This window comes from Chroicocephalus ridibundus, chromosome 1, assembly GCF_963924245.1.
Source record: "Chroicocephalus ridibundus chromosome 1, bChrRid1.1, whole genome shotgun sequence".
NCBI lineage: Eukaryota > Metazoa > Chordata > Aves > Charadriiformes > Laridae > Chroicocephalus > Chroicocephalus ridibundus.
In genome coordinates, this window is record NC_086284.1 from 210,156,297 (window position 1) to 210,183,359 (window position 27,063).

The 27,063-nt window shown below is 40.1% G+C and overlaps 1 protein-coding gene across 8 annotated transcripts in view; it reads right to left on the bottom strand.

The window, feature by feature from the left end:
• PCLO (piccolo presynaptic cytomatrix protein) overlaps nucleotides 1-21,658 on the bottom strand; it is a 370,979-nt gene extending 349,321 nt beyond the window's left edge. For 6 of the 8 annotated variants that reach the window (XM_063323548.1, XM_063323547.1, XM_063323550.1 and 3 more), the window contains exons 1-3: nucleotides 21,174-21,653; nucleotides 13,755-15,009; nucleotides 581-1,972 (exon numbers count right to left, since the gene is read on the bottom strand). In XM_063323548.1, coding sequence (XP_063179618.1) covers nucleotides 581-1,972; nucleotides 13,755-15,009; nucleotides 21,174-21,415 — 2,889 coding nt within the window. In that variant the 5' untranslated portion in view covers nucleotides 21,416-21,653. Of the gene's footprint in view, nucleotides 1-580; nucleotides 1,973-13,754; nucleotides 15,010-21,173 lie in introns of all 8 variants that reach the window. The other 2 variants (XM_063323552.1, XM_063323551.1) reach the window with 1 other exon arrangement.
• Between the last annotated feature and the right edge of the window lie 5,405 nt (nucleotides 21,659-27,063).

The window sequence follows — 27,063 nt, forward strand, 5'->3', positions numbered from 1 at the left end:
CCAAAAAAATACATATTTCACCACACAGGTATCACTCAAACTTCAGCCTTCCTAATGAGTACATCAGCATGTGCAAAAGCTCCAGATCCAGAAAGAGATTAATGGAATAAATTTAGGGATATATCAAACCGGAGGGAAGGGGAATAACTAAGCATTAACACATTCCTTCATTCAATAATTGTCTGAATCAGGGGTATTGATTAAAGAAGCACATGTTAACGTACAATACCAAAGCATATGAAAGACAACTTTATCCCATGATGGACTGAAAGTACAGTAGTTTGCTGTATCATAGTAGCACCAATTTCAAAAGGGTTCATAACCATTGTTAACTATCAAAAACCTAGCAACCAGCCATACCAGACTCCCTTAATCTGCAGAAAATTCATTGGAAGTACTTTCTGACTACTGACTAAGTTTCATACAACTCAGATATTTAATTTTAAAAGCCCTCAGATGAAGAAACACTCAAATTTTTCTTGACAATTCAATAACTAAAAAATCAGCTACAGATTGGTCTCCACAGCACAGGGAGCCTGCAGGTAAAAACACAGGGTAAATACAGACTCCATTGCCTTACCTCAGCTATGTGCGGCATTGGGTTAAATCCACAGAGATTGCACACAACTTTCTTGCACTCTGTACACGTATTGAAGTTGGGGGGATCCTTAGAACCAATATTTAGTCCAGTTTTACAAAGGGGACAAGACACTTTAGGCTGGCTGGCTTTCTCCGGTTCCGGCAGCCCAGCAGGTTTCTTAGCTTCAGCAGCCTGAGGCTTGCTATCTTTAGCCAAACCAGGTTTCTTTTCTAAATCAGATCCTTTAGTCGTTAAAACACTATCTGGTTTTGATGGCTCCGATTTTTCAGTCACAAAAGGCTTGGCTTCTTTCTTTACAGGAGCAGTTTTTGGAGGAGGCTGAGCCTGACCAGCCTCTTTGGGGGCTGCCTGAGAGGCCGGAGGCTGCAATGGAGGCTGGGGGTGCTTCGCTGCAGGACCAGGCGGAGGTGGGGCTGACGTCTGAGACCCCGGCTGACCTGCTGTGGAAATTAAATTCGAGGCCTGGCTGAAGATTGAAGCTCCAAATCCAAAGAGTTTCCCAGTAACTGTTTCTTGTGGCGTTGTAGGCTGAGGCTTAGGGGCATCGGTGATGCCTCCCAGATTAAGACTGAAACGCCTTGATTGCTCGGGAGTTTTCTGAGGTGGCTGGGGTTGAGGCGCTGGCTTGGGACCTGCCCCTGCTTGTGGACCCTTGGGAGCTGGTTTGGTATCAGGCTTTGGGGCTGGTTTTGTTTGTAACTTCTTAGGATCATCTTTTGTTTGTGTTGGCTCGACAGGCTTTTGAGTTTTAGCATCTGGTGTAGCCCCAGGCTGAGATACAAGCTTGGGATCTGACTTCTGCCGAGACACTTGTGGTGCGGGTTTGGAATCTGGTTTATCCCCAGCTGGATGTGTGTCCTGTGATGGCTTGGCAAGCTCTGGCTTGGGGGAATCTGTCACTTTCTGTTGAGTTGGTGGAGGTCTGGGACCTGCCGAATCCTGTTTCAGCCCTGGTGTGGCAGAGGTAGGCACAGCATCCGTCGTAGGCTTCTGTACACTGGGTTGTTTTTGCTTATCTTCAGCCTGTGTCGGCTTGGCCTGCTCAGACTTTGGAGTAGGATCTATTTGCTGGGAGATCTCAGTAGGCTCAGCCAGGGTTTGTTTTGATTTTACAGGGGGAGACCCAGGCAAGGACGGTTGCTTTTTCTGTGGCAGGGTTTTTTTTGATTCTGCTAGTTGTGAAGGATCAGGCTTTGGAGAAGCATCTTTCTTTTGAACTGGCTGTGGCTGGGGAGATGGTTTAGCTGTTGAAGGTGGAATGGGTGTCTTCTGTTTGGGTGGAGGTGGCTGTGGCCCGGGACCAGTACCTGGTGCTAGGTCACCACCTAACGCTCTTTGCATCTGGCAGTTTAAACAGAGCCATTCTTGAATCTGCAGAAAAAAAAATAATTAAAGGTATTGTAATTAAGATAAGACCAAGTTAATAAAGTCAACATAATAATAGGCTATTCCAGTGTATGGCTTGTTGCAATATTTCAGACTTCTGTGTAAAAAGGGAGAAATATTACCACTAATAATGTTTTGCGGTTGACACGCCCAAATGATTTTTTCATTCTTCTCCACATTCCTGTCATTCGAGCTATCACTGAGCCTGTGCTTCTAATAACTTCACATTCAGTTTACACACAGATGAATACTGGAGGATAAAAACCCATCAGAATGAAAAACTGCATTGGAATTTCATGGCACCCAACAGTGATTCATTTATAGCAATGATGTGCCAGAATAGAAAAAAAAAGACAAATACTGCTAAAATAGTTTGACACATCAAATCTGCTGACAGAAAACAATAATCAGAATTAAAACACAGTAAATGCATAATTACCTTTAAGCATATATCTATCAAGCTCTTCATACAGCTTATGGTTTTGGTAATCGTTTAAATTACAGGGCACATGTATTGCCAGTATACATGTATCCAATGAATAAGGCACAAAGGTGTGTTAATGGACACTATATATTACACAGACTCACACTTTACCACCACTTTGTGGGCCAGTCTTCATTTGGAATCACTGAAGATCTTTGCCTAAGCACTAATGGTATTTTAAGAGCCATAATTAGGTTTCGCAAAATTCTTTTGTCATTAAAAGAAGCTCCCAGGGTATTTACTGTAGAGTTGTATACAATGGGCATCCCTCTTTTCAACACAGAGGAGAAGGAATAAGGCAAATAATGTATTTACCCATGTTTCTCATCAATTTTAGTACCTCACAACTTCAAAACATTTTTTTCTCCTTCCCAAGAAGTATTACATGAGAGGGAAACTGCATTTTCTAATATGACAGAAAAACCCGATAATCCTAAGCGGTCATCCCTACCTTTGCTTTTGTAAAGCCTCACAACCGGAGGAAGGATCAAATAGGCTAAAGCAACATGTGATCGGGAAGCATCACGTGCTATTTTCCACATTTTACATCACTAGCAGAAACATTATAGGGAGCAAAAATGCCATTCAATATGGCACAGAGTCCAGTGTGCCTACACGTGCAAGTAGATACTTAAGCAGGTCATCTTCTATTCTTAAGTAGCTCTACTTCTGTTCTTTAGTCTGCGTGTGAAACGCGGGGTACCAGCTATGGCATTTGCAGGCACCACTGCAACAGAGGGAAACGGCAATTAGGAGGACACAGAATATAAGTCTCAGATCTTTTCCCCTACGGGTGAAGATTTCGGGATCCTGTTTCTCACTCAGGTCTGGAATCTCTACCATATACCATGGGATGAATCTGGAGGCAGAGAAAGATTTTGTCTGCATAATACCACTGGAAGGACAGAACTCTGATGTCATGGACTGAGGCAATGAATTCATTATTTTGGTGTGCTTTGCCAGCCTTGTATTTTTCCAGCAGGAAAAATCAAAGAGCAGTTGGACACAGCTCCCTAAAACACAGATATTCTAATTATTCTGATAAGCATGGTATAGACACACTCTGGAATATGAGCTCGCTATTACGAACAGCTTCACAAAGAGATGCCCAATTTTGGCCCCACCTGTAAGCTCACAGTAATCAAATTAACATTCATAATAGTGCTGCTTTTATCTTCCATTTGGAGTGCAATTTTTTTTAGATTATTTAAACAATTCTCTGATCTACCTGCAACCCAGATAGCAAATGACTGTTAAAAGTGAAACCAACTGAAACAACTGGAACACGTGTTTAAGCTCTGCTTTGAATTATTAAAGGAATTAAGTTCACAACTGCACAGAGGACCTGAACAAAGATTATGTTTAGCTTAACTCCCACATTGTTTGATTGGTGATCAGTTCCCTTACAAGTCCCCTGTCCAAGGGAGAATTACTTGCACTAAGTAAATCTTAATTATGACATCTGATTTTAGATTTTAGTAATCTAATTTAATTAGATACATATTAATACCATTTCTGGATGAATTCTTAAGGATTTTCTAGAAGTTTTAAGTCTAATCAAAGAGCAGAGTTAAGCCACATACTATGAATATCCACCTCAGCTGTCTGGATTTGGCAAAGCAATTAAGATTTCTTATATTAGGGAGGTGGGCTCTCCTCTGCAGTGGAGAAAGACAGGATCCTGGGAGGAGCTTTTTAACGGGCCTAAGTGAGGAATGTCTTTCCCCCCCTAACCACAGAACTTTTACAGACATTTGGACAATGCACTTTTCATGGTGATTCGCTGGTCCTGGTTCTTTTTGACACCTGCACTTGCTTTCCCCCTTGCCCCCCACCAAATGAAAGTGCTGTACTCTAAAGCGAGATCACCAGATGAAACCATGGCAGTAACAGGTGCCTACCTGCTCTCACTCAGCTTCCAGGAAATCTAATTTTGACACCTTCAAGCCCCCAAATGAAATAGCTGTAGGGTTGGGTGGGGCAACAGAATAAGGAGTCTGAATAATTCTTATGATTAAGGCGTCTGGATTCCAATTTCATTTATAAGTACTTAGGCTTGTCTTCAATGTGCAGGTGGTCCAGTTTCACTCAACTACCTAATTGAAGTCCAAGATAAAGTTAATTCTATACTGCACTTTTCAACACAATCGTGTGCAGAAGACAAAACCTTAACTCTCAACTGTTATTTTTTTCCCTTATGTTTTAAAAAAAATAGAATTATATCCGTATATACACACATGCACACTCTCGGTATTAAACTGAAGCCTTTAAAACTGAAAATTAATTTGCTACTCCTACAGCTGAACTTCAAAATGGAAAATGGAGGAAGTTTTACTTCACTGTATTATTTTTTTAAATTTTTCTGGTTTAGACATAAAATTCCTCCCATGCATTTTAGTGGGAGGAATTAAGTGCCAAAACCCTCAAGTCATTATAGCTTATACACATCATCTTCAAACAAATACAAAACTGAACAAACTGTAGTTCTGTGATTGGAACTGCAGGAGTTCAAAATGAAGTGTTCTACGTGATGCAGTTTTGTATCAAAAACTGGCTTATTCATTCTCCTGCAATTACAGAGATTTTCCATAAACTTTAACAGGAGCAGGCTTCTGGTAAGTACAGATGCTCTTACACGTTATTACAGATGAAGTAAATCTTACTGCTGCTGTAGATACCTAAAATAGTAATGTTTGTCTATCCTTAAAGATCTCCTGACAGCAGATCTGTGACTTTCTAGTTTCTTTCTCCATATTTCTCACGTCTCTATCTAGAATTAAAAGGCAAAAGTTTCCAGGGAAACACCCGAGCTTTTGCAGTGCCTGTCTACTTGTAAAGGAGATTTCTCTTTGATGCTGAAGAACCCAAACTGTCTGTTTTTACACTGATAGATAAAGGTGGGGGCTGGGTCTTATTTCTAGAAGAAATCCATGTGATTTTCTTCATGCTGAGACCCATGCTGTTAAGTGCCACAACTAGGACTGTAAATTTAACAGATTTCATGCAGCGTTTTTTAGATTTCAACTACTGAACATAGAAGGTGCTCCCTTGCTTTCTGACTCACTGATGTAGAAATTATATGCCATCATAACAACAAACTAGTAATTAAAATATATTTTTTTGTATTCATCAACCACAACATCTTAAAAAAAGCTTCATAAAGACTCTACTAGTTGGGAGCACCAAATGAGTTTATTGGCAGTGTTTTAGTAACAACATCCATGGAGAATTACATTGAAGAAAATTATAGCACCATGTTCCATAGCTCACCTTTCTTTATGCATTCGTAATCTAACAGTTGACTCCAGTAACAAATACGAGGTACACTTCAGTTCTCATCTCAAAGCCAACACAACTGAAGGCAATCCGGAGCCTATCCCTTTCTGCAGAAGTGTTCAGATTTGTTCTAACTACACAAACCCATCAAAAGCAATAGGAAAACTGTCAGAGCGTGAGTGCATCGACTGGCATACACTATTTCTATTCCTGCAGATGATGTACGGGAGGAAGAGAATCCAGCTTGATTCTAACATTCCAGATGTACTGTGAGAAAGAAATTTCGACTTGCAGATTGAGCATATTTCATATAAAGATTACTGGCACGCAATATGAATGTAGCTCTCAGAAGCCATTTTAACAGCCCTCTTGCAGAACAGAGCCGCGTTCAAAGGCAATGGGTCTCATTCTCATTTAGACCAGTCATTTGATATTATAGAAAGGAACTTTAAGATATGCATAAAATATTAACTTTACATCGCCACAGAAACATAAAGATTTATAGAGCCTTTACATTGCCACAGATATGTAAATGGCCTTTGCTGACATTGCTTAGCTCTGCCCCAAAGCTTTATTGACAAAATCAGTTTCTAGTCTGAAAACACATCAGCTTATTTGGTTCCTGACAATTTGAGAGAGGAGTGAGGAAGACAGATTTGGCTCTTAGGAGACATTTCTGCCAAGATGATGAGAGAAACATGAAAAATAAATCACTTGAGCCCATGATTTTATACAGCTTCATGCAGAGTGGTAGAATACTGTAAGAGACAAGAAACTAGATCAGAAAATCCTGCTATGAACAAAAAAACCCAGCTTCTATCATAGAACAAACTGAATTAGTATGTTGACATACAAATGAAAAGTTCTAAACAAGCCTGGGAAATACTAGAAACAAAGTTTTCCCTCTACACCATCCTTCCATGAACAAGACCTCAGATATTCAAACTAATTACAGTGAAACAAACATTTAACTATTGTACACAGTATGCAACTGATCCTCATTTGAAGTAAACAGATTATCACCACAAAATAAATATTTTCCCTTTATGTCTGATATCTGAAAGGAAGGTAACGAGGGAGTTTATCAGGAAACACTGGCTTAAGGTGCTTACAAAAATGATGCTAGGTTCTAGTCAGCAGCACGTTTCCCAGGAATCCATTCCACAAACCACAGCAATGGTTGCAAGCACTGTAGCTTGATGCTAAACCAATGTTTGAGAAAACTTTTTAAATAGCCATTTTAAAAGACAATTTTAAAATGTTACTTAGCTATCTTAAAACTACTGAAAAACATTACTGCGTGAATTGTGCTATGTAGTTATCACAATCTTAAAATGTACTCCAGTACTCTGCTTAAATTACTAATACAAAAACCTATAGCTTGCATATGAACTATGAGTGTTTGGGGAACTATTATTTTATAGTTTATCTAATTAGAATCATAAAACAAAATGACGTACATATAATCTTTTGACTTTTTTTTTTTTTCAAACACCAGTATTTCAGAATATCTAAAAGTTAGTATTTATAGCCAAACATATTTAAGCTGCCTCATGCACAGGACAAGGAAAAAGACTTTAACACAGCTCCATGCACTGCAACAAATGCTGATTGCATTCATTAACTACATCTAGGTTTAATATACTAGAAACACGTGAATGATTAACAAAAAAAATCTAACTGCAAATCAAGAGAGCAGCAAAGGGAAGGTTAACAAAGTTCATCTGTGCTGCACAGAGTGCATCGGAGTGAGTATCGCTGGGATTTGGAAAGGGATTACGCTGTCTGGTCGGAGCAGGGCTGGGCCACGCTTCCTGCCCAGTGATTACCCAGCAAACAGCATCTCCACATCACGTGGCCTAACGTAGTAGTAAATTACAGTTGCTGAGCAACAGCAATACTGGCGCAGATGGCTCACTGCAGTTGACATCTTTAGCTATGCAGATTAATTTATTATTTACTCCTGTTAAAAACTGGACAGGACAGTTTTCTGGGCTAATGAGTAAACACTCCAACATATTGTAGAATATTGCCCAGTTAAAATATTTAGAAACTATTTGTTGTGCATAGGTGTTTGCTTCCTTCTATGTTTTGCCCTTTTCTTACAAGAAAGAAAAAAAGAAAAAGAAAAAACGTAATCCACAGGGCATCAATCCTATTAATACATTTAATCCTAAATGTAAAGCAGAAATGTAGGCACATAGTCTTCCTCAGAGAGAAACAGTCTGGGAGTGTGTTTAAGAATATTCCACAGAGAGAAACAATATTCTATACTTCCATAACCCTTCTATTTGAGGATCTCTACAATTTTTGCAAATGCCTATGTAATAGTTCTAGCTAGGGGCAGAACTAAAGGAGCTATACTAACTTCATTTCATCACAAAAATTGTGAATAATCTCCACTGCCATATAAATTGTGATGTTAGTAACACTGGAACACCCCAAATACTCTTTGGACGAAAACAAATATTTCACACAGAAATACTTCAAACTTTAATCATTTTAAAAAGACAACTAAACAAGGCTTGTTTGAATCTTCGCTCTGATCAGTTTGAACCCAAACTAAACTTCATCCTCTTTTATAGAACACCTCTAGCTTTACTTCAGCGCAGTTCAGAGTTGATATCTAAAGTAATACTTTGAGAAAGTTTAAAAAGTGTTTTATTGGGGTTTAACTCATTTCTTTACTATTTAGGACTATAACAGCTGCTGATCAGATTCAAGTCCTTAGTTCTCTCTGTATTTTGTTTTGCATTACTTATAACACCCTGAAAATCCACACAAATCTACGTTTAAATAGGGCATACAGTTTCAAAGCTATTTTTCCTGGTATTAAAAAGCTTAGACTTTGTGGCATGTCACTATTCACAGTGACGTCAGTTTTATTTTTGTTTATATGTCATTTCCAGTCCATGTTGCATTCTGGTTCTTATGCACTACTGCAATACAGCAGGGTCCAGACTGTACACCACAGGGAATATTTCAATTCAATCAATAGCTTCCTTTACTATCACGTAATCAAAAAAGATTCAAGAGTCATTTCTATTAATTTTACTGTAAATATAAACAAAACTTATTTGGATTCACCAAAAGAATTACAGTCAGCTTCCTTATATGAATAGTATTTTAAATTATTACATATTCCTTTCACTGTACAAGCTAATACTACTGATAGTAACTGAAAAAAAAAATGCATTTCTGCATTATTATGCAGATTATTATCTGCTATTATTATTTCTGCTTAAATTCTCTTTAGTTAGTGAAAATACTTCATGCCCAAGTATGCACTAATGTTTAGGATACTGGGGGATTCAGGATGTAGATAAAAACAAATACAAATACTGAAAATCATTATGAGGATTTGAACCAAATATGACACTCTTAAATCACCAAAGGTTATGGTGTACATAAAAATGGAAGCAGAACGAGCAAAAATTCAAGGCTCTAGTACCTACAGCAACTGATACAGAGACTTTTTTTCCTTTTAGCTCTACCAAAAGGAAAATAAAAAAAAAAAAAAAAAGATAGACATCTTCCCCAAAAATGTTCCACCAACAAAAGAAAATATTTTCAGATTGGGTTACAAAAATTATTTTTCCTGCTGAGCTGAAAAATAAAGGCATAGATCCAGTAAAATGTTCTACTTGATCTGAAATTACACACTCCACTTCAGAAGACTTTTCTTTGGGTTTTTTTCTTCTTTTTTCAATTAGGATTAGGTCAATTTTGATACCGACATGTTGTTTCAAAACCAGTCAGAACCAACAAAACATTTTTTAGAACTCACTTTGCCTCCATCCAGAAGAGCTTTTGGCAAGCAAGCAAATCCTCCATCAATATACACATCTTCACATTCTCTGAATGTGCAATTTTCAGCAAGTATCTAAATAAAAAATTATACCTGGCTCCAAGACTAATTTTAAATGGTCTCTCAAAAGCATACGGAAACAGTGGATGAAAAATGGACTGACGTAGATAAAATGCATGAAAAATGATCCCTCCTAAAAACTACCTAGAAGACAGGTATTCATTTATGCGCACATACTCATCAAGGGTAGGCTCGTGGAGCAGAGCTCACATACAACCAAGTTTCTGACATTAACAGCTTTAACACTGCACTTGATCACCCACTTTACAGATGTCCATCATAAAGAATGTAATGATATATTTTTACAGTTCAAACCATTTTCAGGCTGTGTTGCATGCATCTTCCAATAACTAGTTCACGGGGTTGAGTTTACTCCAGCTATGGAGCATATGCACTGATCATTTGGATTTAACTACAGTAGCTCATGTGTTTTGCCTTGCTTTACCAAAAGCTATACGTAAGTGTTTAACAAAATGGATAGCCCCTCAGATGTCTTTGCTCATTTTCAGAAAGACTACTCCTATTCACATGATCTAAAGGGATGAATCTTTTTTTGGGAGGTACTCATTTCTGTTGTTAATGGCTCATGGGAGTGGTTTTGGCAAAATAATTTTTTTTTTAAATTAGAAAAATAAATCACCATGTAATAAAATAAATACACACCTGCTACAAGGTTCTGATGTATGTGAAAGGAAAATGGAATAGAGTACCAGTCATCAAACCTGTTTATATAATTTTTTCTGTTACTTTATGCAACTGTTGCTAGGCAGTCATGTGCCGTGGTGATGAGTGGAGTGAGAATACCTAGACAGATGAGAGAGGCATATGTTACCGAGCACGTTATGTATGGTGTGTTTTCTCTCTCGACTTCTGTACAAAACCAAGAGTCCAACTACCGCTTTTTCCCAAGGGGACCACAACGTCAGATGGTTCAGAGAAATAGTTCAAGGGGTCTGACCTTGTGGCAATACAGGTATCGCTTTCTGCTCTTAGTTACACAGTTCTCTCTAGTGAGTTAAAACAGACAGAGTGCATGTACTACTGCCATTTTAAATGGAGATTTAAAAGAAAAAAATTAATAAAAATTTTTAAAAAATCACTCTTTATAATGGTTTTACAATGCATGCACTCCACTTCCTGAGCCAGCTTGTAAAGCCTGCTATATTCTTTCCAGAATCAGCTAGATATATAGAATATAGAAATTTAGAAATATCTATATTGTGGAAGTAATTCACTCAGTTATGAAGACTGAACTATCCTGTAAGAAGTGTGTAAGAATATCTTAAGAAGATAGTTCAAGCAGCTGTACAGGGGAGAATGTTAGAGACAAAATTAATACAAATTCTTTTCTAAATAAACGCCTTTCACTCTCCCCACATCCAATTTGAAATTATTGCTTTCCAATCAGTAATGTGTTTCAACATAAGCAATAAAAACAGTGGCTATAAAAGGCATGGGAAAGGCACAACACAGGATTACAGAATCATCAAACTTGGTAAAAAGAACAGCAGGAAAAGTCAAAGTATAACAATAAGAGGTGAAGATACAGTCAGTAAGTGCACGGGTAAGAGACAAAGACTTTTGGTCAATAACAATTTAGGAGTACTTAAAATAAGAGAAGCCAAAAGAAAAAACTTGCACCATAATCAAGAAAACTGATAGCTAAGACACAAACCATGGTTTTCATGCTAGATAGGAAGGAATGTGTAAACTACTGTAAAGGAGGAATCAGAATTTTTTGTTAATAATCTAAATATTGAAAGAAAAGGGAAACTAGAAGTTTGAGAATAAATCAAGTGGAAACCTTTGCAGCTGAAATAAGTCAAATTTTTTTATGTGCCAGGGCAGGTTCTATTACTTCGCTCCAACTGTTCAGTAATAAAGTCAGATGTGATTTTTGTGGCACTTCACCGCAGATTGGAGCAGGACACCCACAATGAAGGTTCAGCAAGACAGCTGGTGGCGCAAAGCTGAGCAAATGAGAAAAGTCTGAGTGGGAGTCAGGAGTTTGGAACTAATAGCTGAATAAATCAGACGTCCAATACCTTCATTTACTGAAATGATTTTATCATGAAAAAAATGCATATCCTGTGTTTATTTCAATATGCAATATGAAATTCAAATCTGCTTTTACATATGTATGCAATCAGTTAGTCTTAAATGCAGCTGTATTTATTGTCTTAAAGTCCTGAATTTCACACTTACAGAGTACCCACTTCAAAAACTAGTAGTTATTCATGGAATTTACAAATACTTTGAGATCTTACATAAACTCTCTCTCTCAAAATCCATTTCATTTGAACATCCCAAAGTTGTTGACCATTTCCATGGGAAGTCTTAATTTTTTAAATGAAGACAAACATGGAGCTCCAAGAGACTGCAGGAGCACACTATAGAAATAAACAACTCAGCACACACTAATAAACGTAAGAAATTTTGATCTAAAAACATTCTGTCAGAACTTGAAAGTAAAGTTTTCTTACAAAAGTTCCTCTGATTTTAACATCAATGCATCATATTTCTTGTCCATTATACATAAATATTATATTTTTTATACCCCAAACTGTCCAGAATGACATGCTTTATGACCCTTCCTCATATAGGCCCTGATAATATAATCTTTGAGCACCTGGTTAGTTGCAGACGTTCTGAAATTTCTGCACATGGCTGTTCAAGTCACACCTTTTCCAGTCCAAGCGCTAATGCCATCTATCTCAAGTGTGAATTTCCCTAAATTCAAACAGGACAATACAGTCCTAAATGATTCAATTTTTCTACCAATGGTTAGTCTTTCAGGTTTGAATTTGCAATTTTAACAAGAAATCAATAAATAATACACTTACTGGATGCAAAAAGCCTGCTGTTTGTTACCAGGTACCTACCTAAAAGTATCACTGGAAAGAAATCTAACTGCTAGCAGTGTTTTTAAGTCTTTGTGGTATTGAGAAAACAAGTTGCCCAGAGAGGCTGTGGAGTCTCCATCCTTGAAAGTATTCAAAAATGGCTATGAGCAGCCTGCTTTAGGTGACCCTTCTTTGAGCAAGGGGTTGGACCTTTCAGAAGACCCTTTGAGCCTCAGGGATTCCTTGATTCATTTGTAATCCTAGGGATGTTATTTGTCAGATTCAAAATATAGTAGCAGTATGTACTTCTTCCTATCAGCATCTCTGATCAGCTGAACGAATACCAAAACAAGACAAAAATAAGCTTTCTAAATACCCCTTCTGGCTATTTATCACTAGTTAGTTTTCGGTGCCAGGTCTGCTATGCTTGAATTTCTATAAATTGATAAAACTGTTGATACTGAAAACAAACCCAAACTACACTGCAAGTTTAAAATTAGCATATCAGGATGTATGAGAAGCTGTTCAAGCAATAAGATGACATCAGACATTCATATGAAGCCTTATTCCAAGCAAGTAAAGAACAAGGATATGTATAAGCATATAAATCAAACTAACTCAAACATCAGGTTAAATAAGTTCATTTGAAGCCCTAATATTACTTCCTATGACATTTCCATGTTATACAATTATAGCAAGAATGGTGATCAAGGTTAGAAACAGCCCACAGAGATCTCTTCCTTAGCATCCCACTAGAATGAAATAACCTGAGTACCACTAAGTCAAAACTCATGACTCAGGCTTTCAGCTAATGAACACTCACACAGTTACAAAGCAAATCCACCCCACATCCTTTTCCAAAACACACAGTGAGGCTATGAAGAGTCATTTTCATCTTTTTTCTTTTTGCCAATTTAGTTCTTCTAGCAGCCAATTTTACTTATTTATAAACATATTAGACTATTGTGGTCAGATTATAAATGTAACCAGCGAGTGCTGGAAACCAAGCAAAATGGCAAAAAAAGTCACATTGGAGTTCCTCCTCTTTATATACGAAGAAAAGAGAACACACTTCTAAACACTGTACAAACAGAGAACCATTACCTTCTTTTATTTGCCAATTTCACCCTTTTTACTCATAAGCAGTTTTCCCAAAAAGCATGACTTTTGTCACTGAACTTGTTAAGACCTTAAGTGATGATGACGCTACATTGTAACACATCTGATGTTTCAGCATAATGAAGGTAAACTTAATTTTGTGCTCTGGTACCAAACACCGGTTTAAAAACTACTCACCTCTGTTATATGAGGATTAGGATTGAATCCGCACAGGCTGCAGACTACAGTATGACACTGCGTGCACGTGTTGTAATTGGCCTTTTCTGGAGTATGCAGCAGCAGTTCGGTGGTTGTGCAAAGAGGACAGAAGGTTTTCTTTGGGGCGGCCTCAGCGGGTTGGGTTGCACCAGCTTGCTTTTGCTGCGAGGGTTTCTCAGGCCCTGGTTGCTGGCCTGGTGGTTTTGTAAGTCCTGGTTGTTGTGCTGGGGGCTTTGTGGCCCCTGCAGTCTGAGAAGATGGTTTTGTAGCTGCTGCTTGTGGTGGCACTTGCTTTACAAGCCCTGTTTGCTGTGGAGGTGGCTTCCCAGGTCCAGTCTGTGATGGTTGTTTTGCAGGTCCTGTTTGCTGAGCAGATGGCTTTTCAGGTCCAGGTTGCTGAGAAGGCTGTTTTGGAGGCCCTGCTTGCTGGGAAGATGGCTTTACAGGAGCTCCTTGCCGTGGCGGCTGTTGAGATGGTTGTTTTACAGGTCCCGGCTGCTGTGATGATGGTTTTGTGGGAGGTGGTGCTTGGGATGATGTTCTAGCATTGTCTGTTTGCTGTGGTGATGGTTTTGTTGGGCCTGATGAAGGTTTTGCAGAAGTTTGTTGTTGAACAGGCTTCGTTGGTTCTGACTGTTGGGGCTGAGATTTTTGTGGTCCTCGCGGCTGGGGTGGTTGTTTCGCTTGTTCTAGCTTAGAGTCTGCTGGGTGACCAGGGCCTGGTTTCTGAACTTGCTTTGGTTCCCCAGGCTGCTGCTGCTGAGGCACTGGTTTGGAAGACTCAGTCGTCTGGGGGGTAGATCTGACAGGTCCTTGTTGTTGAACAGCTGGCTTTGGAGACTGTTGTTGAGCTGGATGTTTTGCAGGGCCCCTTTGCTCCTCAGGTTTCCCTTGCTCTTTCTGGGTAACTTTTTGTTTCCTACCGGCTTCTTCATGAGCTGCATCTGAATCTGATATCAAATCAAAAGGATTGAATTTGTTCACAACTGAAGTGACTGCACTCAATGGATTGGCGTCTGAGAGAAAACTGGGCATCATACTTGGTTTCTGATCTTCTTTAAAATCAGTCCTGGATTTTGATTCCTTTAGACTAATAGAAGAAGGGCTCCGTCCAGGTGCCCGTTGTTCTGTCTTCAGCACATCTACTGTTCTGCTTTTGCTTAAACTTGGTGGTCCCGGATCTGGAGGCTTACCTGGTTGCCTGGGATGCCGGCTTGTATCAAGTTCAGGGTGCCTGCAGACAGAAAAATGTAGTAAAATTGAAATAATACAAATTACTAGAAAAATCACATAAAAGAAGATCTATCTGTGACCCTGTAACTGCTCTGGTAACACTGGGAAGTTTCTCAGGTGCTTAAGTGCTTGCAAGACCAAGGCTTAAAACGTAAGGTGCATATAAAAAAATATTTAAATATAAATTATTGTACTATAAAGGTCTATAGAAGTATTCAGTCACAGACTGATTTATTATTTAGAAAACAAACTAATAAGACAACAGTGTTTAACCAGATAATTTTCTCCTCAGAAATCTGAAGAACTCAAAGCTACAGCTTACTATTTTACCTAAATCCAAATGACTAATTCTCCACTCTGTCCTTTGGATACAAACATGGGGAGACAGAGAAGACTAAAAGAAGTGTCAGAAAATTAGCAGATCAAAGCACAACCATACAAGAAAAACACTGCACAATACAAAATATTTATGTACTTGTGCTTTGGCTACCTGTACAAGATTTGGATATATTTACAATTCAATATGCAGCAGGGATTTAAACTTCTAAAATCCAGGTACATTAAGTAGTATATGCTTCTCTTTAAAGTATTTACTTTGCCAACCATTCACTCACAAATCAGAAGACTTTTCAAACAGATAAAGCAGATGACAGTTCACAGAATTAGTCCTGAAGCTACTTTTTTTTTTCCTTTTTCAATAGAACTACTATAGAGCTTCCTCCCAGCAACATCTCAACAATTCACACTGCCCAGCAATAAAAAGAAAATCTCTCATTACACAGGGATTTTTCCCACTTCTCTAACAATAGAATTTTGCTGTGTTTCCGTACAGAAGAAAATAAAACTAAGAATGTAAGAACGAAAATCAAGATCATGTCTTCATGCGTAACATAGTATTCTACTTCTTGCTATACTCAGCTACATCTGGAGGAAATAATATTGTATTCAATGCTATTGCTAAAGGATGTAGTAAAATATTCTACTCAGTGCTATCACTGTACTTTTGCTGGAAGATAAGGTGTTCTCTTCAGTGCCACAACAGTGTTGCAAATATAAAACTTTCAGTTTTCGCTTTAAGAAATACAGTTACTCCGTTACTGTGATCTTGTTTTTTCCAGATGTGATATTTCTTCTTGGGTATTCATGAGTAAAATGAACAGTCAGTCATTACATTTAACTGCATTCCTTGACTAAAAATAAATAAATAACTTCAAAATTCTGTTTGAGTTTTATCAGAAATATGCAGAAACATATATAGTAGACACATTGAAAAATATATTTTACACTGTTAATGTTACCATGGGTTTACTGTTATTTCTGATTAAATATTTAGAGTTCTCATTACAGACCTAGCAATGGAAATATAAAAGGACAAAGCTAAGTGGTACCCATTTCTTTGCTCATAATTCTCACAACATGTGATTTTCTCACAATCTTGTATCTGATGTTTTTGTAAATTAAAAATTTCCACATTAAATGCTTGTTAAGGACAAACTATTTCTAGCCTTCCATAACTCCATTTACCCTTCCCTATTCTTGTAAAACTATTGGTCATAATACTGGGAAGTTTATAACCCTAATGTGGAACCCACTGAAGTGAGCAGGTGTGTTTCCATTGGTGTCAGTGAACATTGATTAACTCTTTATTCATAAAGAGAATAATTCAGAAAAGTCCAATGATAATCTAATTCCTTCAATTATTTGGCATTTTTGCTTGTTACAGGAACAATTTTATACTCTATTTAGCAACTAGGTAGGTTTACCTGCACTTCTGTTTCTTGCTATTTAGATAAGCACTCTGGTTTTATCTGAAGAGGTACTGCTTACTAAATGAAATCATTTCAACTATTCTGTCAGTGGCAGTCTGGTACAGTTCCAGCATTTATGTTTGCAAGTGTTCAAAATGTTGGAAGGCTTCATTCAACAATGCTAAGAGTGACAACGGAAAAAAAGAAAAGGATCAGTGGTACTATTAAAACTCTGGTTGGGAAACACGGTACCATGCCCAAACCTTACAGTGTGAAGGCAGAAGAAAAAACCCAAACCCTAAAACTGTTTTTAGAAATTGAACTTGGACATTAACAAGAAGAAGTAACTGTGGATCTCTATTGGAACAGAGGTCTCCTCCAGCTTTCATTTTTATCAGAATTATGTGCTCCATAAATTTCCACCTGATCAGATGTCAGGACTTGAAGCAAGATTAAAACCCATGAATCTAGGATATAAACCCCCCAGATGATTCTGCAAGGCTGCTGGTGTATTCTGAAGACCAGACTTGTCTTGCCTTTATACATTAACAATGTTTCTAAGCAATGGAGACAGAGCATGATTAATTAGCGGAAGAAAAAGCCTTGAAAAGACAAGCTTCTTGAGAAATGTTACTTCTATCAAAAGCCAGGACTTGGTCCATGTAGTTATAGGTAGCCAGAAACTGAAGCTTTCTTTTCTAGAACTATTTTGAAACCAGCTACAGACGGATATTGAACAATTTTAATTAATCTGGAGAATTAGAAATCCTCCAAAGAATTCTTTTCTTTATTTGACAAGAATTTTCTTATTTTTAAACCTTTTGAATCATTAAAAATCCACCATTGTTTTAAAGTCTTCAAACCAGACTCAACAAGAAGAATCATTTAGTCTTCCCTCACCTAATTCTCTTCTTTATGTTTCTATGTTTCTCCTCACTTTGGCCTTGATTCACAGAGCTCATCTTTATTCATTTACATTAATATTACAGCCAAATCAAAGCTTACTTTGGAGTCAAGAGGAGATTTAACAAAAAGACTACTGGTCTAGTTCTCAAATACCATAGCTATAAAAACCTATTTAAAAAGGCATGTCTTTTTCCCATTCATCAGTATAAATAATTTGAGAGAGAAGTGCAATAATCACACAACTCCAAGACAGTTAGATAATTTTCTTATCTACAAACGAGATATGTGCAAATTTATACATACCCCTGGTGGCTAACTTTTTTTTTTTTTTTAAGTAAATAGAGTGATGGCATTAACAAAACCACATATTTTTTCTCAAAAATACACGATAAACACACTTTATAAGTGTGACACTCAGTAAGACTTCTTCGCATTTCTGCTCAAAATGCAGTTTTTTTTTTTTTTTTTACTACTAATGTCTATTGTGAACAACTTCATGAACTGGGTTAAAAAAAAAAAAAAAAAAAGAAACAACCCACAAACAACCCACAAAAAACCCCCGACAAAAAAATATCACAAAAACAACCAGCTGCATTAGATGGTGCATATATGGTGCATATATTCAGTTTGGTCATCTAATCCTTTCAGATGATGTGGAACAATTCCTCAGCAAGTGAACACTGACACAGTTACAGAGTCATTCAAGGAAGCTAGAACTGGAACTTGCTTACAAATTGGCTGTGTATGTTTCAGCTAAACTTCCTAACCATGAATTTTCTGAAGACAGAAAACTGAAATAGGATAGAATGATTTCCATATGTGCTAAGCATCCCAAACTCTGACTGGAACCCAGAGATATAAAAGTTCAATGAAAAAAAAAAAGTTCATTTGATTTAGGCAGTTCACTTTAGGTTCTCTAGATCTAAATGCTTATATTAAAATGCATAATAAATATTAATCATATCTATTTAGATATTGCATTTTCGAAGGCTTAAAAGCTTGAAGCCTATAGAAGTTCTAGAAGCTACAACATGTATTTGATGGTGGTAAAGGTGCAACTATGTTTCCTGGTACATACATTGCTTACTATTAAAAAGCCTGTAGTTGCAAAAACTGTTATTTCTGGATATCATCCATCATGAATTTGTAGTTTGGGAGGGGAATGAAAGCATTTGTAATCGAAAATACTTATTAGTCTCTCAGGTAAAGCTAGATAACAGCTAATGTTATAATGGAAATCACAGAGGAAAAATCCAGTTAACAACATGAAAAAAACTAAAAGACAATGCAACAGGGACACTGTCATAATGCAAGGCTATATAAACTGGAAGCCAGAATTCCTCTTCTGATCACTCTTTCAGTCACTTAACGTTTGGACTGGCATAACCATACTAGGAAAAAAGCTGTTGGGAACAACAGTTGTAAAGCATCTTTTCCTGCATCTGATTTCTTTGGCCACTCTGACTTCGGGGGGGAAAGGTTGAAGCTAAGGAATCTGAGTCTCAGCAGGCTGGTTCTTTACTTAAGTTGAAGTCTGGAAGAGGCTGATCCTTAGTCCTTAGAAGAGTCTTACTCTAAGGGTTTGGATCAGGTTCTTAATAATTATTTCCATCATTCATCATAGATCTCAATAGCAAGGAGGCATGCAAAAGGAGCAAGCAAAGTCACAAAACAAGAGCAGAGACAAGTAGTAACTTCATTACAGTGTGACAGGCACGAAGATGCTATGATGGGAACTGCTAAAACCACACAGGAGAAGCTAGTTGATAGGTTATTGCACTGAATGTTAAAATGTCAACTTTAACTAAAAGTTAAAAGGCTGTAATTCGCAAACATAGAGTGCCTTTACTTTAAATGGAGAATGGAAGTAAGGTACGCTAACAAGATCAAAGTAGTTTCTGATATCATAAATATGTTTGTAGGAAAGCAGCCATTTATAAATGCACATAATAATATATCACAACATTATAAATATTCACATTGCAATGAGTTTAGTCTATTCTAAAATCTTCCAGCAACATTTATCTTACTTTTTGCTGGATGATTAGCATGAAACAATAAACTTTTAAAGCCTTTGTGTCTTTGCTCATAGACTGTCATACAAAAGGGAATTTTGAGCTTAGTTTCACAGAACTAAGCAATATGTTTTGTTTTTTTTTTCCCATTAACATCTATAGAAGCTGGGTAGAGCCCCGAACTGAATGGAAATTTATATTTTACATACAGCATTAATACCTGTTAAATAATCATGCAAGACATAAAATAGGAAGATTCGATTTCCAGTTAAAAAAAAAAAAAAATGGAGACCATCATCTCAGGTATAAGCCAAATGACTTCAGTAGTTTGCCCACGGATGAATTTGGTCCCACCCTCCTTGCTTCTCTTCTTCTAGGATTCACTTATATAAACCTGATATTATATAAACTCAGTATGCCTTTATTTAGGGTGAGGTCCATACACAAGAACCGTGTTGAACAGTCAGTCGAGGAGGCTCCGTTCAGCATCCTCCTTCCACGACAAACAACACACCCAGCCCCGCAGAGGGAGAGCACCGGAGAGGTCGGCCTTGGATGACGGGCGGGGAAGACGGCGAGTTCAGGACCGCGGACAGCGGCCCGGGCGGCCACCGGGCGGGGGAGGCCGACGCCGGCGCCGCGGCGGGAACCGGGCCCCGGGCCCGGGAGGTGAACGGGCTTGTTGCACGTCGGGCAGTGAATGTGCTAAGGGACAGGGAAGGAAAGGGGAAGGGAATTTCCCTAGCCTTGGCAGATGCACAAGGAGGAAAAGCCATCACTATCCAGAATACTGAATCCCCTGGCAATCAATTTAATCTATTATTTCGCCTCTCTTTTCCCTTTCAACAAAAAAGAAAATGGGAAAAAAAATCGAGAAGAAAAATAAGGGGGAAAAGAATAGACTGAAACAGACCTCCTTAATCCATGACTATTTAATGAAGCCAAATGCTAGTTGTAGAGGTTAAGAATTGGCAGAGTAATGGCTAGCAAATACATTATGCCCCAAAGCTTTGAAGGATTCAACAAGAATCGCTCCAGAAAGAACAGCTTACAGAGCCCATCAGCCCTGGGGAGAGCTTCCCTGGCTACTATCTGTGGGGCACTCCAGCACCGTAAAGCACACACACACAGAGAGAGAGAAAACCGAAACGCTGTCTGCAAATCTCTCCCCTCCCCAGACACAGAAACTACCCGTGCTCCGGATCCGTGCGAAGGGAGGGGAAGGGGAGAGGGCGAGGGCGCAGCCCACTGGAACCGAGAACGGCCGTTATTATTAGAAACCACCGGAGTGGGAAACGCTGGAGAGTGTCGGCTCCATCCATCCTGGTGTCCGCACTCGTGCAGCCGCCCCCTTCCCTCCCTCAGCCAGCAAAATGCAACGCCTGCTCCCGATGCAGCGGGCCCGGATCGCGTTGCCACTCGCCCCCCGCCCCACCGCGAGGAGACGGGGAAGGGGGGAAGGGAGGAGCGGGAGAAGGGAGATTTTCCGTGCATGCCTTTGCATGGGAAGCGGCTCCGCGCCGGCGAGGTTCCCTCTGGGCAGCCCCTGCGCCCTTGACATGACAGCGGCGATTTGCCTCCTCTCCTCCTCGCTCAGCTGGCTCAGGTCCGCCTCCACCCCGGCCGGGACCAGGCGCTGCAAGGGGGCCGCGGGGCCGCCGCCATCCCCGGCTGCCGCCGCCCCTTCGGGGAAGGCGCCCAGCCCTTCGCCTCCTTCTAGGCTCGCCTCGTTGCCCATGGCCGCCGCCGCCGCTCCCCGCTCGCCTCCTCTCCCCTCGGGCACAGACCGGGCGGGGGGGCGGCTCGCCGCCGCGCAGCCCCGCTCCCCTGCGGGAGGAGCGGCGGGCGCTCAGGGCTCAGCGGTGGCTGCCGCCGCCACCACCACGGCCCCGCACGGCAGCGGCGGCAGCAGCAGTGTCAGGGCCGGACTCGCTAGCTGCTGCCGCCACGGCTACCGGGAAAGTGCGGCGGCGACGCCGCCAACCGCCCGCCGCTCGGCGCAGCGCATGCTCCGGGCGGCTCCCCCCGCAAACACCACCGCCCCGCGCCCCGCCCCGCGCCCGGACTTTAAAGGCACCGCGAACACACACACCCCCAGCACCCCTCACCGCCGCCGCCTCAGCCCGCGGCCGCCCGCACCGCGCACCCGGCGCATCGGAGGAGAGCGGGTGCGGGGCGGCCGCGGCGGGTCCTTGGCCGGCGCGGAGCCGGTGCCCACCCCCGGGGGTTGCCGCCTCCCCTTCTCCTTCCCTCGGCGAACAAGGATGCGCTTGCAAGCAGCCAAAGCTTGACGGAGCCTAGCTCGCCCAAAGCGCGACATAAGGGAGGCTGGAAGGCACAGCTGCAGGACATCCATCCAAGCGACCTCCCCCAGAGAAAGGCCAACGAGGTCAGATTGCTCAGGGCCAGGCACACCTGGGTTTTGAATGTCTCTCTGGATGGAGATTTCACAACCTCGCTGGGTCCCTATCCCAGTATTTGAGATATCCCACATCTCAGATCACCCTTATGATGACTGGTTCCAGTATGTCAGTGTCGTTCCAGGACTGGTGAGGCCCAAACTGGACACAGTACTCCTAATGCTGTTTCACAACTGCTGGATATACTGAGAAGAATCACCTTCTTTAACCTGCTGGCCATGCTTGAAGTAGTACAGCCTCGTCTGCCATTGGCATTTATCACAACGGCATACTGCTGAAACATTACTGCTGAAATGTGTTCACCTCTTCATCCACCAGGACCTTTTCTACAAAGCTGCTTTTGGGCCAGCCTGGCCTGGTGCATGGGGTTATTCCTTCCCAGATCCAGGACTCTGCACTTGCCTTTGTTCACCTTCATGAGGCTCATTCCAGCCATCCTCCTGTCTGTCAGGGGCCCTGCAAGCAGCAGCCCTGCCCTTCAGTGTATCTACCGTTTTCCGAGCTGCTATCATTCACAGTCTTGCCGAGGGTGTATTCCATGCCTTTGCCCACATCGCTATCAAAGACATTAAATATTATTAGTCAGAAAGGTACATCCAGTAACGTGCCACCAGTTGGACTTGAAACAACCAACCAAAACACATTTGAGCCTGACAGTTCAGTCTATTTTTCACCCACTGTACCGGTCTCACTAATTTGGCTATAAGGATATTCTAGTTGGTAGTGCTGAAAGCCTGATGGAGTGTGATTTGCCTGGGGTAAACACATGCTGTCTGTTTCCAATAACCTTCCTGTCCTTGGTCTGCTTGGTTATGGCTTCTAGGAGGATTTGTTCTTTAACCTTCCTGTCCTTGGTCTGCTTGGTTATGGCTTCTAGGAGGATTTGTTCTTTAACCTTCCCAGGAAGGGTACTAGCCACACTAGCCTAACTACCTTGTAGTTCTCTTGTGGATCCCTTTCTTGAAGCGTTTGCCTTTTTCTGGTCATCAGGGAACTTCCCCAATGACCCTTTGAAGATGATAGATTGACTTTGCAATAGCATCAGCCAGCTTCCTCAGCACCCTTTGATCCACCCCATCTAGTCCCATGAGCTTCTGCATATCCAACGGGTTGAAGTGGTCCCTGAGTCTCTCTTACTCTACTATGGATAATGCTTCACTCCCACATACTTTGCTGCTAGGTTCAGGGACCTTGGACACTAGAAGACCCATAAAAGCCATAGCAAAGAGCCACTAAGTGTCTTGGCCTTTTTGTGTCCTTTGCCACTAGTTTTCCTGCCTCATTGATGGGGCGCCAAATTTTTCCCAAGTCTTCTCTAGAGATCTTACTAAATTGTGGCTGTATTTTGAATATTCCAACATGTTGGTTAAACAGCTAGACCTTCATAAATATCAGTTGTTTTAGCTACAGAGAAGTGACAGCATTTGGTGCTCTTGCTTATCTCCTTCTTTAGCACTGTTACTATTTTTCTCCAGACACAGCTGTATGCAGATCGGCCCCCAAAATGACCTACATAAGGATGCCATCCAAATATTTATAGTACTCTTGTACTGTAAGAATCAGAGACCATTTTTTCCAGTACTGCTTCACAATAGGTGATGAAACTAGTAGCAGTTGGGGCCTTCCTGCTTTTATCTCAAGTGACTTTAAGTTATGCATCAAAAGAACAGCTCAGCAGAGAACACAGTAAAGCACAGAGGGAAAATCCTCTAAGTGGAGTAGCATGATGTGTGTGTGAGTGGATGCCTGTTCATATGATGTTCTAGGTAAAGACATCAGTGGGGCCCGTGGAAGAGGTGACACACAACACAGTCACACCTGAATGAAGGTGAATTCACTTGGCATGTGAAGTCAAGATACAAATTTCAGTTAAGGGTTTTAGAGGGAGGCAAATACACATCCTTATTCATTTAGCACAAGTGAACACCACGTGCTTAGGTATAAACAGATGTGCAAAGTGCTGCTGCATGGAAGAAGGCAAATGCACAACAAAGATGGAGGAACAGGGATTTAATCAGTGAAAGCATTTGTTTTTCTGATACATACTAATGTAAGCATTCATATGCACATATACTTCAATATTCTGTGGAGGGCGGTATTCCTGTCTTTTATCTGGGTAGTCTGGAAGTTCATTTAGTTCCCAAATGCATTTTTTCTAAACAAACAAACCCCCTATGTTTCTTTATTCAAAGTCAAAATAAGTAACAAAAACCTTTTACTCAGGCCTAGAAGTCATCTTATGTTTAAAAATAGTTGCCATATGTCAGAAATAGAGACAGACAAAACAAGTGAGATCAAAACACATTAAATTCACTCAATAAAACAATTCAACCTGGGGAAATAGCAGTTTTGCTAGTGCTTACTGATCAAAACTATATACACTGTTCTTATTTCACTGTTAACATGTCCTGAGATAGAAGACAGGAGGAAAGAGACATAAAATGCCTAAGGAAGTAAGCTGAACCCAAATGGAGGCACAGGATGAGAAATCACCTTTGGTGAGAAGTTTGCTAGTGGCTTCACTGGAGCCAAGGATGTCACCTTAAGATTATTATGATTTCAAATATCTTCAGGATTTTTGTGGAAACTGGCTCTTTTCACAGTTCTGTGACATTTACCTTTTCTTATGAAACAGCATGAAATCAATAGTTACCTGTCCCAGAAGTCCCACTGTAGGCCCGTTTTCCCTACATCCCATCATTTCCACATCTTCCTCCCTGTATACTTCACTGTCTATCCAAGAGTGACACCAGCTCTCTCATTTTGGTGTTACCCATGAAACTCAGAAACTAATGAGGCATAACATTCTGTTGTAGCAAGGAAAGAAGAGTTATCAAACAAATCAGCCTTTTTCTCAAAAGTCGTAATGTCTAACTTGCAAGAAAAAGCTTGATGGTGTCAGGCTAAATACCTTTATTAAAAAAAAAAGTATTTTCTTAATCACTAGCACTGGAAAATATGATTCAAACCCTTCGGAGATAAAACAGCCTCTCAGACAGTGCATGCAAGTTAGAACTCTGCATATAAATTTAGAGGCAGAGATAGAGAAGCAAGTTGCCTTCCCTTAGACACTAGTTAATATAAAAAGAATAAGCATGAACAGAGGCAAATCCAACTACCCTTTGTGGGCTCACTTACAGTTTTTGTATGATTTTCATTGTATCTGAATCCAAAATGATCAGCACAACCCACAAACATTCATATATTTTACAGCATTAAGCCCATGCACAGTATTATTACCGTTGCAAAACAGTGGCACAGTATATTTTTAGCGGTGTAACTTCAGAGTAAGGACTGCGCTGTATCAGCAACGCCGCACTTTCATCTGGGCCTGACCAGTTTGGTACACAAACTAAATGCATCAGATCTCCAAAGGAGCCAGGCCAAGTTAGAGCTGAGTAGGCAGAAGCAGTACAAGGACACTAGTCTGTCTTTTGCCAGTGCTGAGTCTGACCTGGGGCAAGTGAATCTCAGTGAAGTGTGTATCTTCAGCACTAAAATGAGTGCTTGAAGTTAATTTACTGATTAACAACACTGAAGACATCCAATCTTCTCATCAGTAGGCTACTTAGTATAGCTGTACTCTTTACATTTTAAAGGGGAGAAGAAGACATCTAGTGCATAGAATTTGGAGAAGCAATGCTAAGATCATCAGAAGAAAGGAGTAAGAGGTCAGTAACACCTTGGCATGAGCTGGCAAGATGGGAGGGGAAGGAAAACTCTTATATCTTAATAATATGTCTGGCATTATGCCCAGATAAAAGTGAAGGAGGAAGAAGGCGTGTTAATCATTAACAATTAACAGAGGCTGTACTGATCAGTACAACAAAGGAAGGTAAAGTTAAAGAGGAGCTAGAATTTGCATAAACATATTTATAACACTTTACACATAATGATTTCATACTCTAATTTGTACAAATACCTAGCTAAATGTTACAGTCCTATCACATGTGCCTACCCCATTTCAAATGTACAGAGACTGTGGAGGGTACTTTGAGTTTAAAAGACGCGGCTACGAGGCATCCCACAGTTCGGTCCATCTGCTATACACAATGAGCAATGCTTCTTAATGGTAGCTCTTTCCAGACAGTTAACACAATACATTTGATAAATATATTTAAATATATAAAAATAAAGGAAAATATGGAATACTATAGTGCAGTCAGTTGCACAGCTATGCTTGCTGTTCTCTCATATTCACCATCTCAGAATGCAAGTGAGCACACTGCACCAGTGGTTAAATAGGGGGGACACATCAAAATCACATTGAATCAATCCACTGAATGGAATTCATCCAATACAAAAACATGATTAAGTTTTTAAAGGATGAAATAAAAGAGTATGAATCTGTTTTCTAGAAAAATGGTGTGCAACACCCAGGAAGTAATAATTTCAAATATGACAAGTGCATAAGCCAAAAGCACATGATGGTTTAAAGTACACGTTTGTATGTGCACCTCTATGTGCCACTAGTGCAATAGTGTACTAGGCACTCACTGGTGCAGGTTATATGAAATATCTATTAAGGGGCAGAAACAAATGCATACACAGTCTGCACTAAATGGCTGTATGCCCTAAAACAGGAACACAGGAGAGTAAGGCTTCTTCTCTTACAAGTAGTAATTCTGTATCAAGAATTCTATATCTGCACAGCAAATGTTCTTCGAGATCATAATGAATCTCCAGTCTCACCTGACTTACTAGTCACCAAAACTATCAGCTAAGGGATGATAACAAGGTACCTTGCAAAGCATTGTGTATTGTTGTTCTGCTCAAATACATATCACTCTTCTCTCTCTACACAGAATTTTCTATTCCATCACTTTGTCCATGCAGGCTGAGAAACCATTGGAATAGCGAGTTACCCTGTTCCAAAGATCCTGCAAAAATCATCAACTTAAGGGAAAAAAAAAAAGTCTGTATATAGCATAAAAAACCCCAGGTAAGAGAAAATACCCTTGGCAGA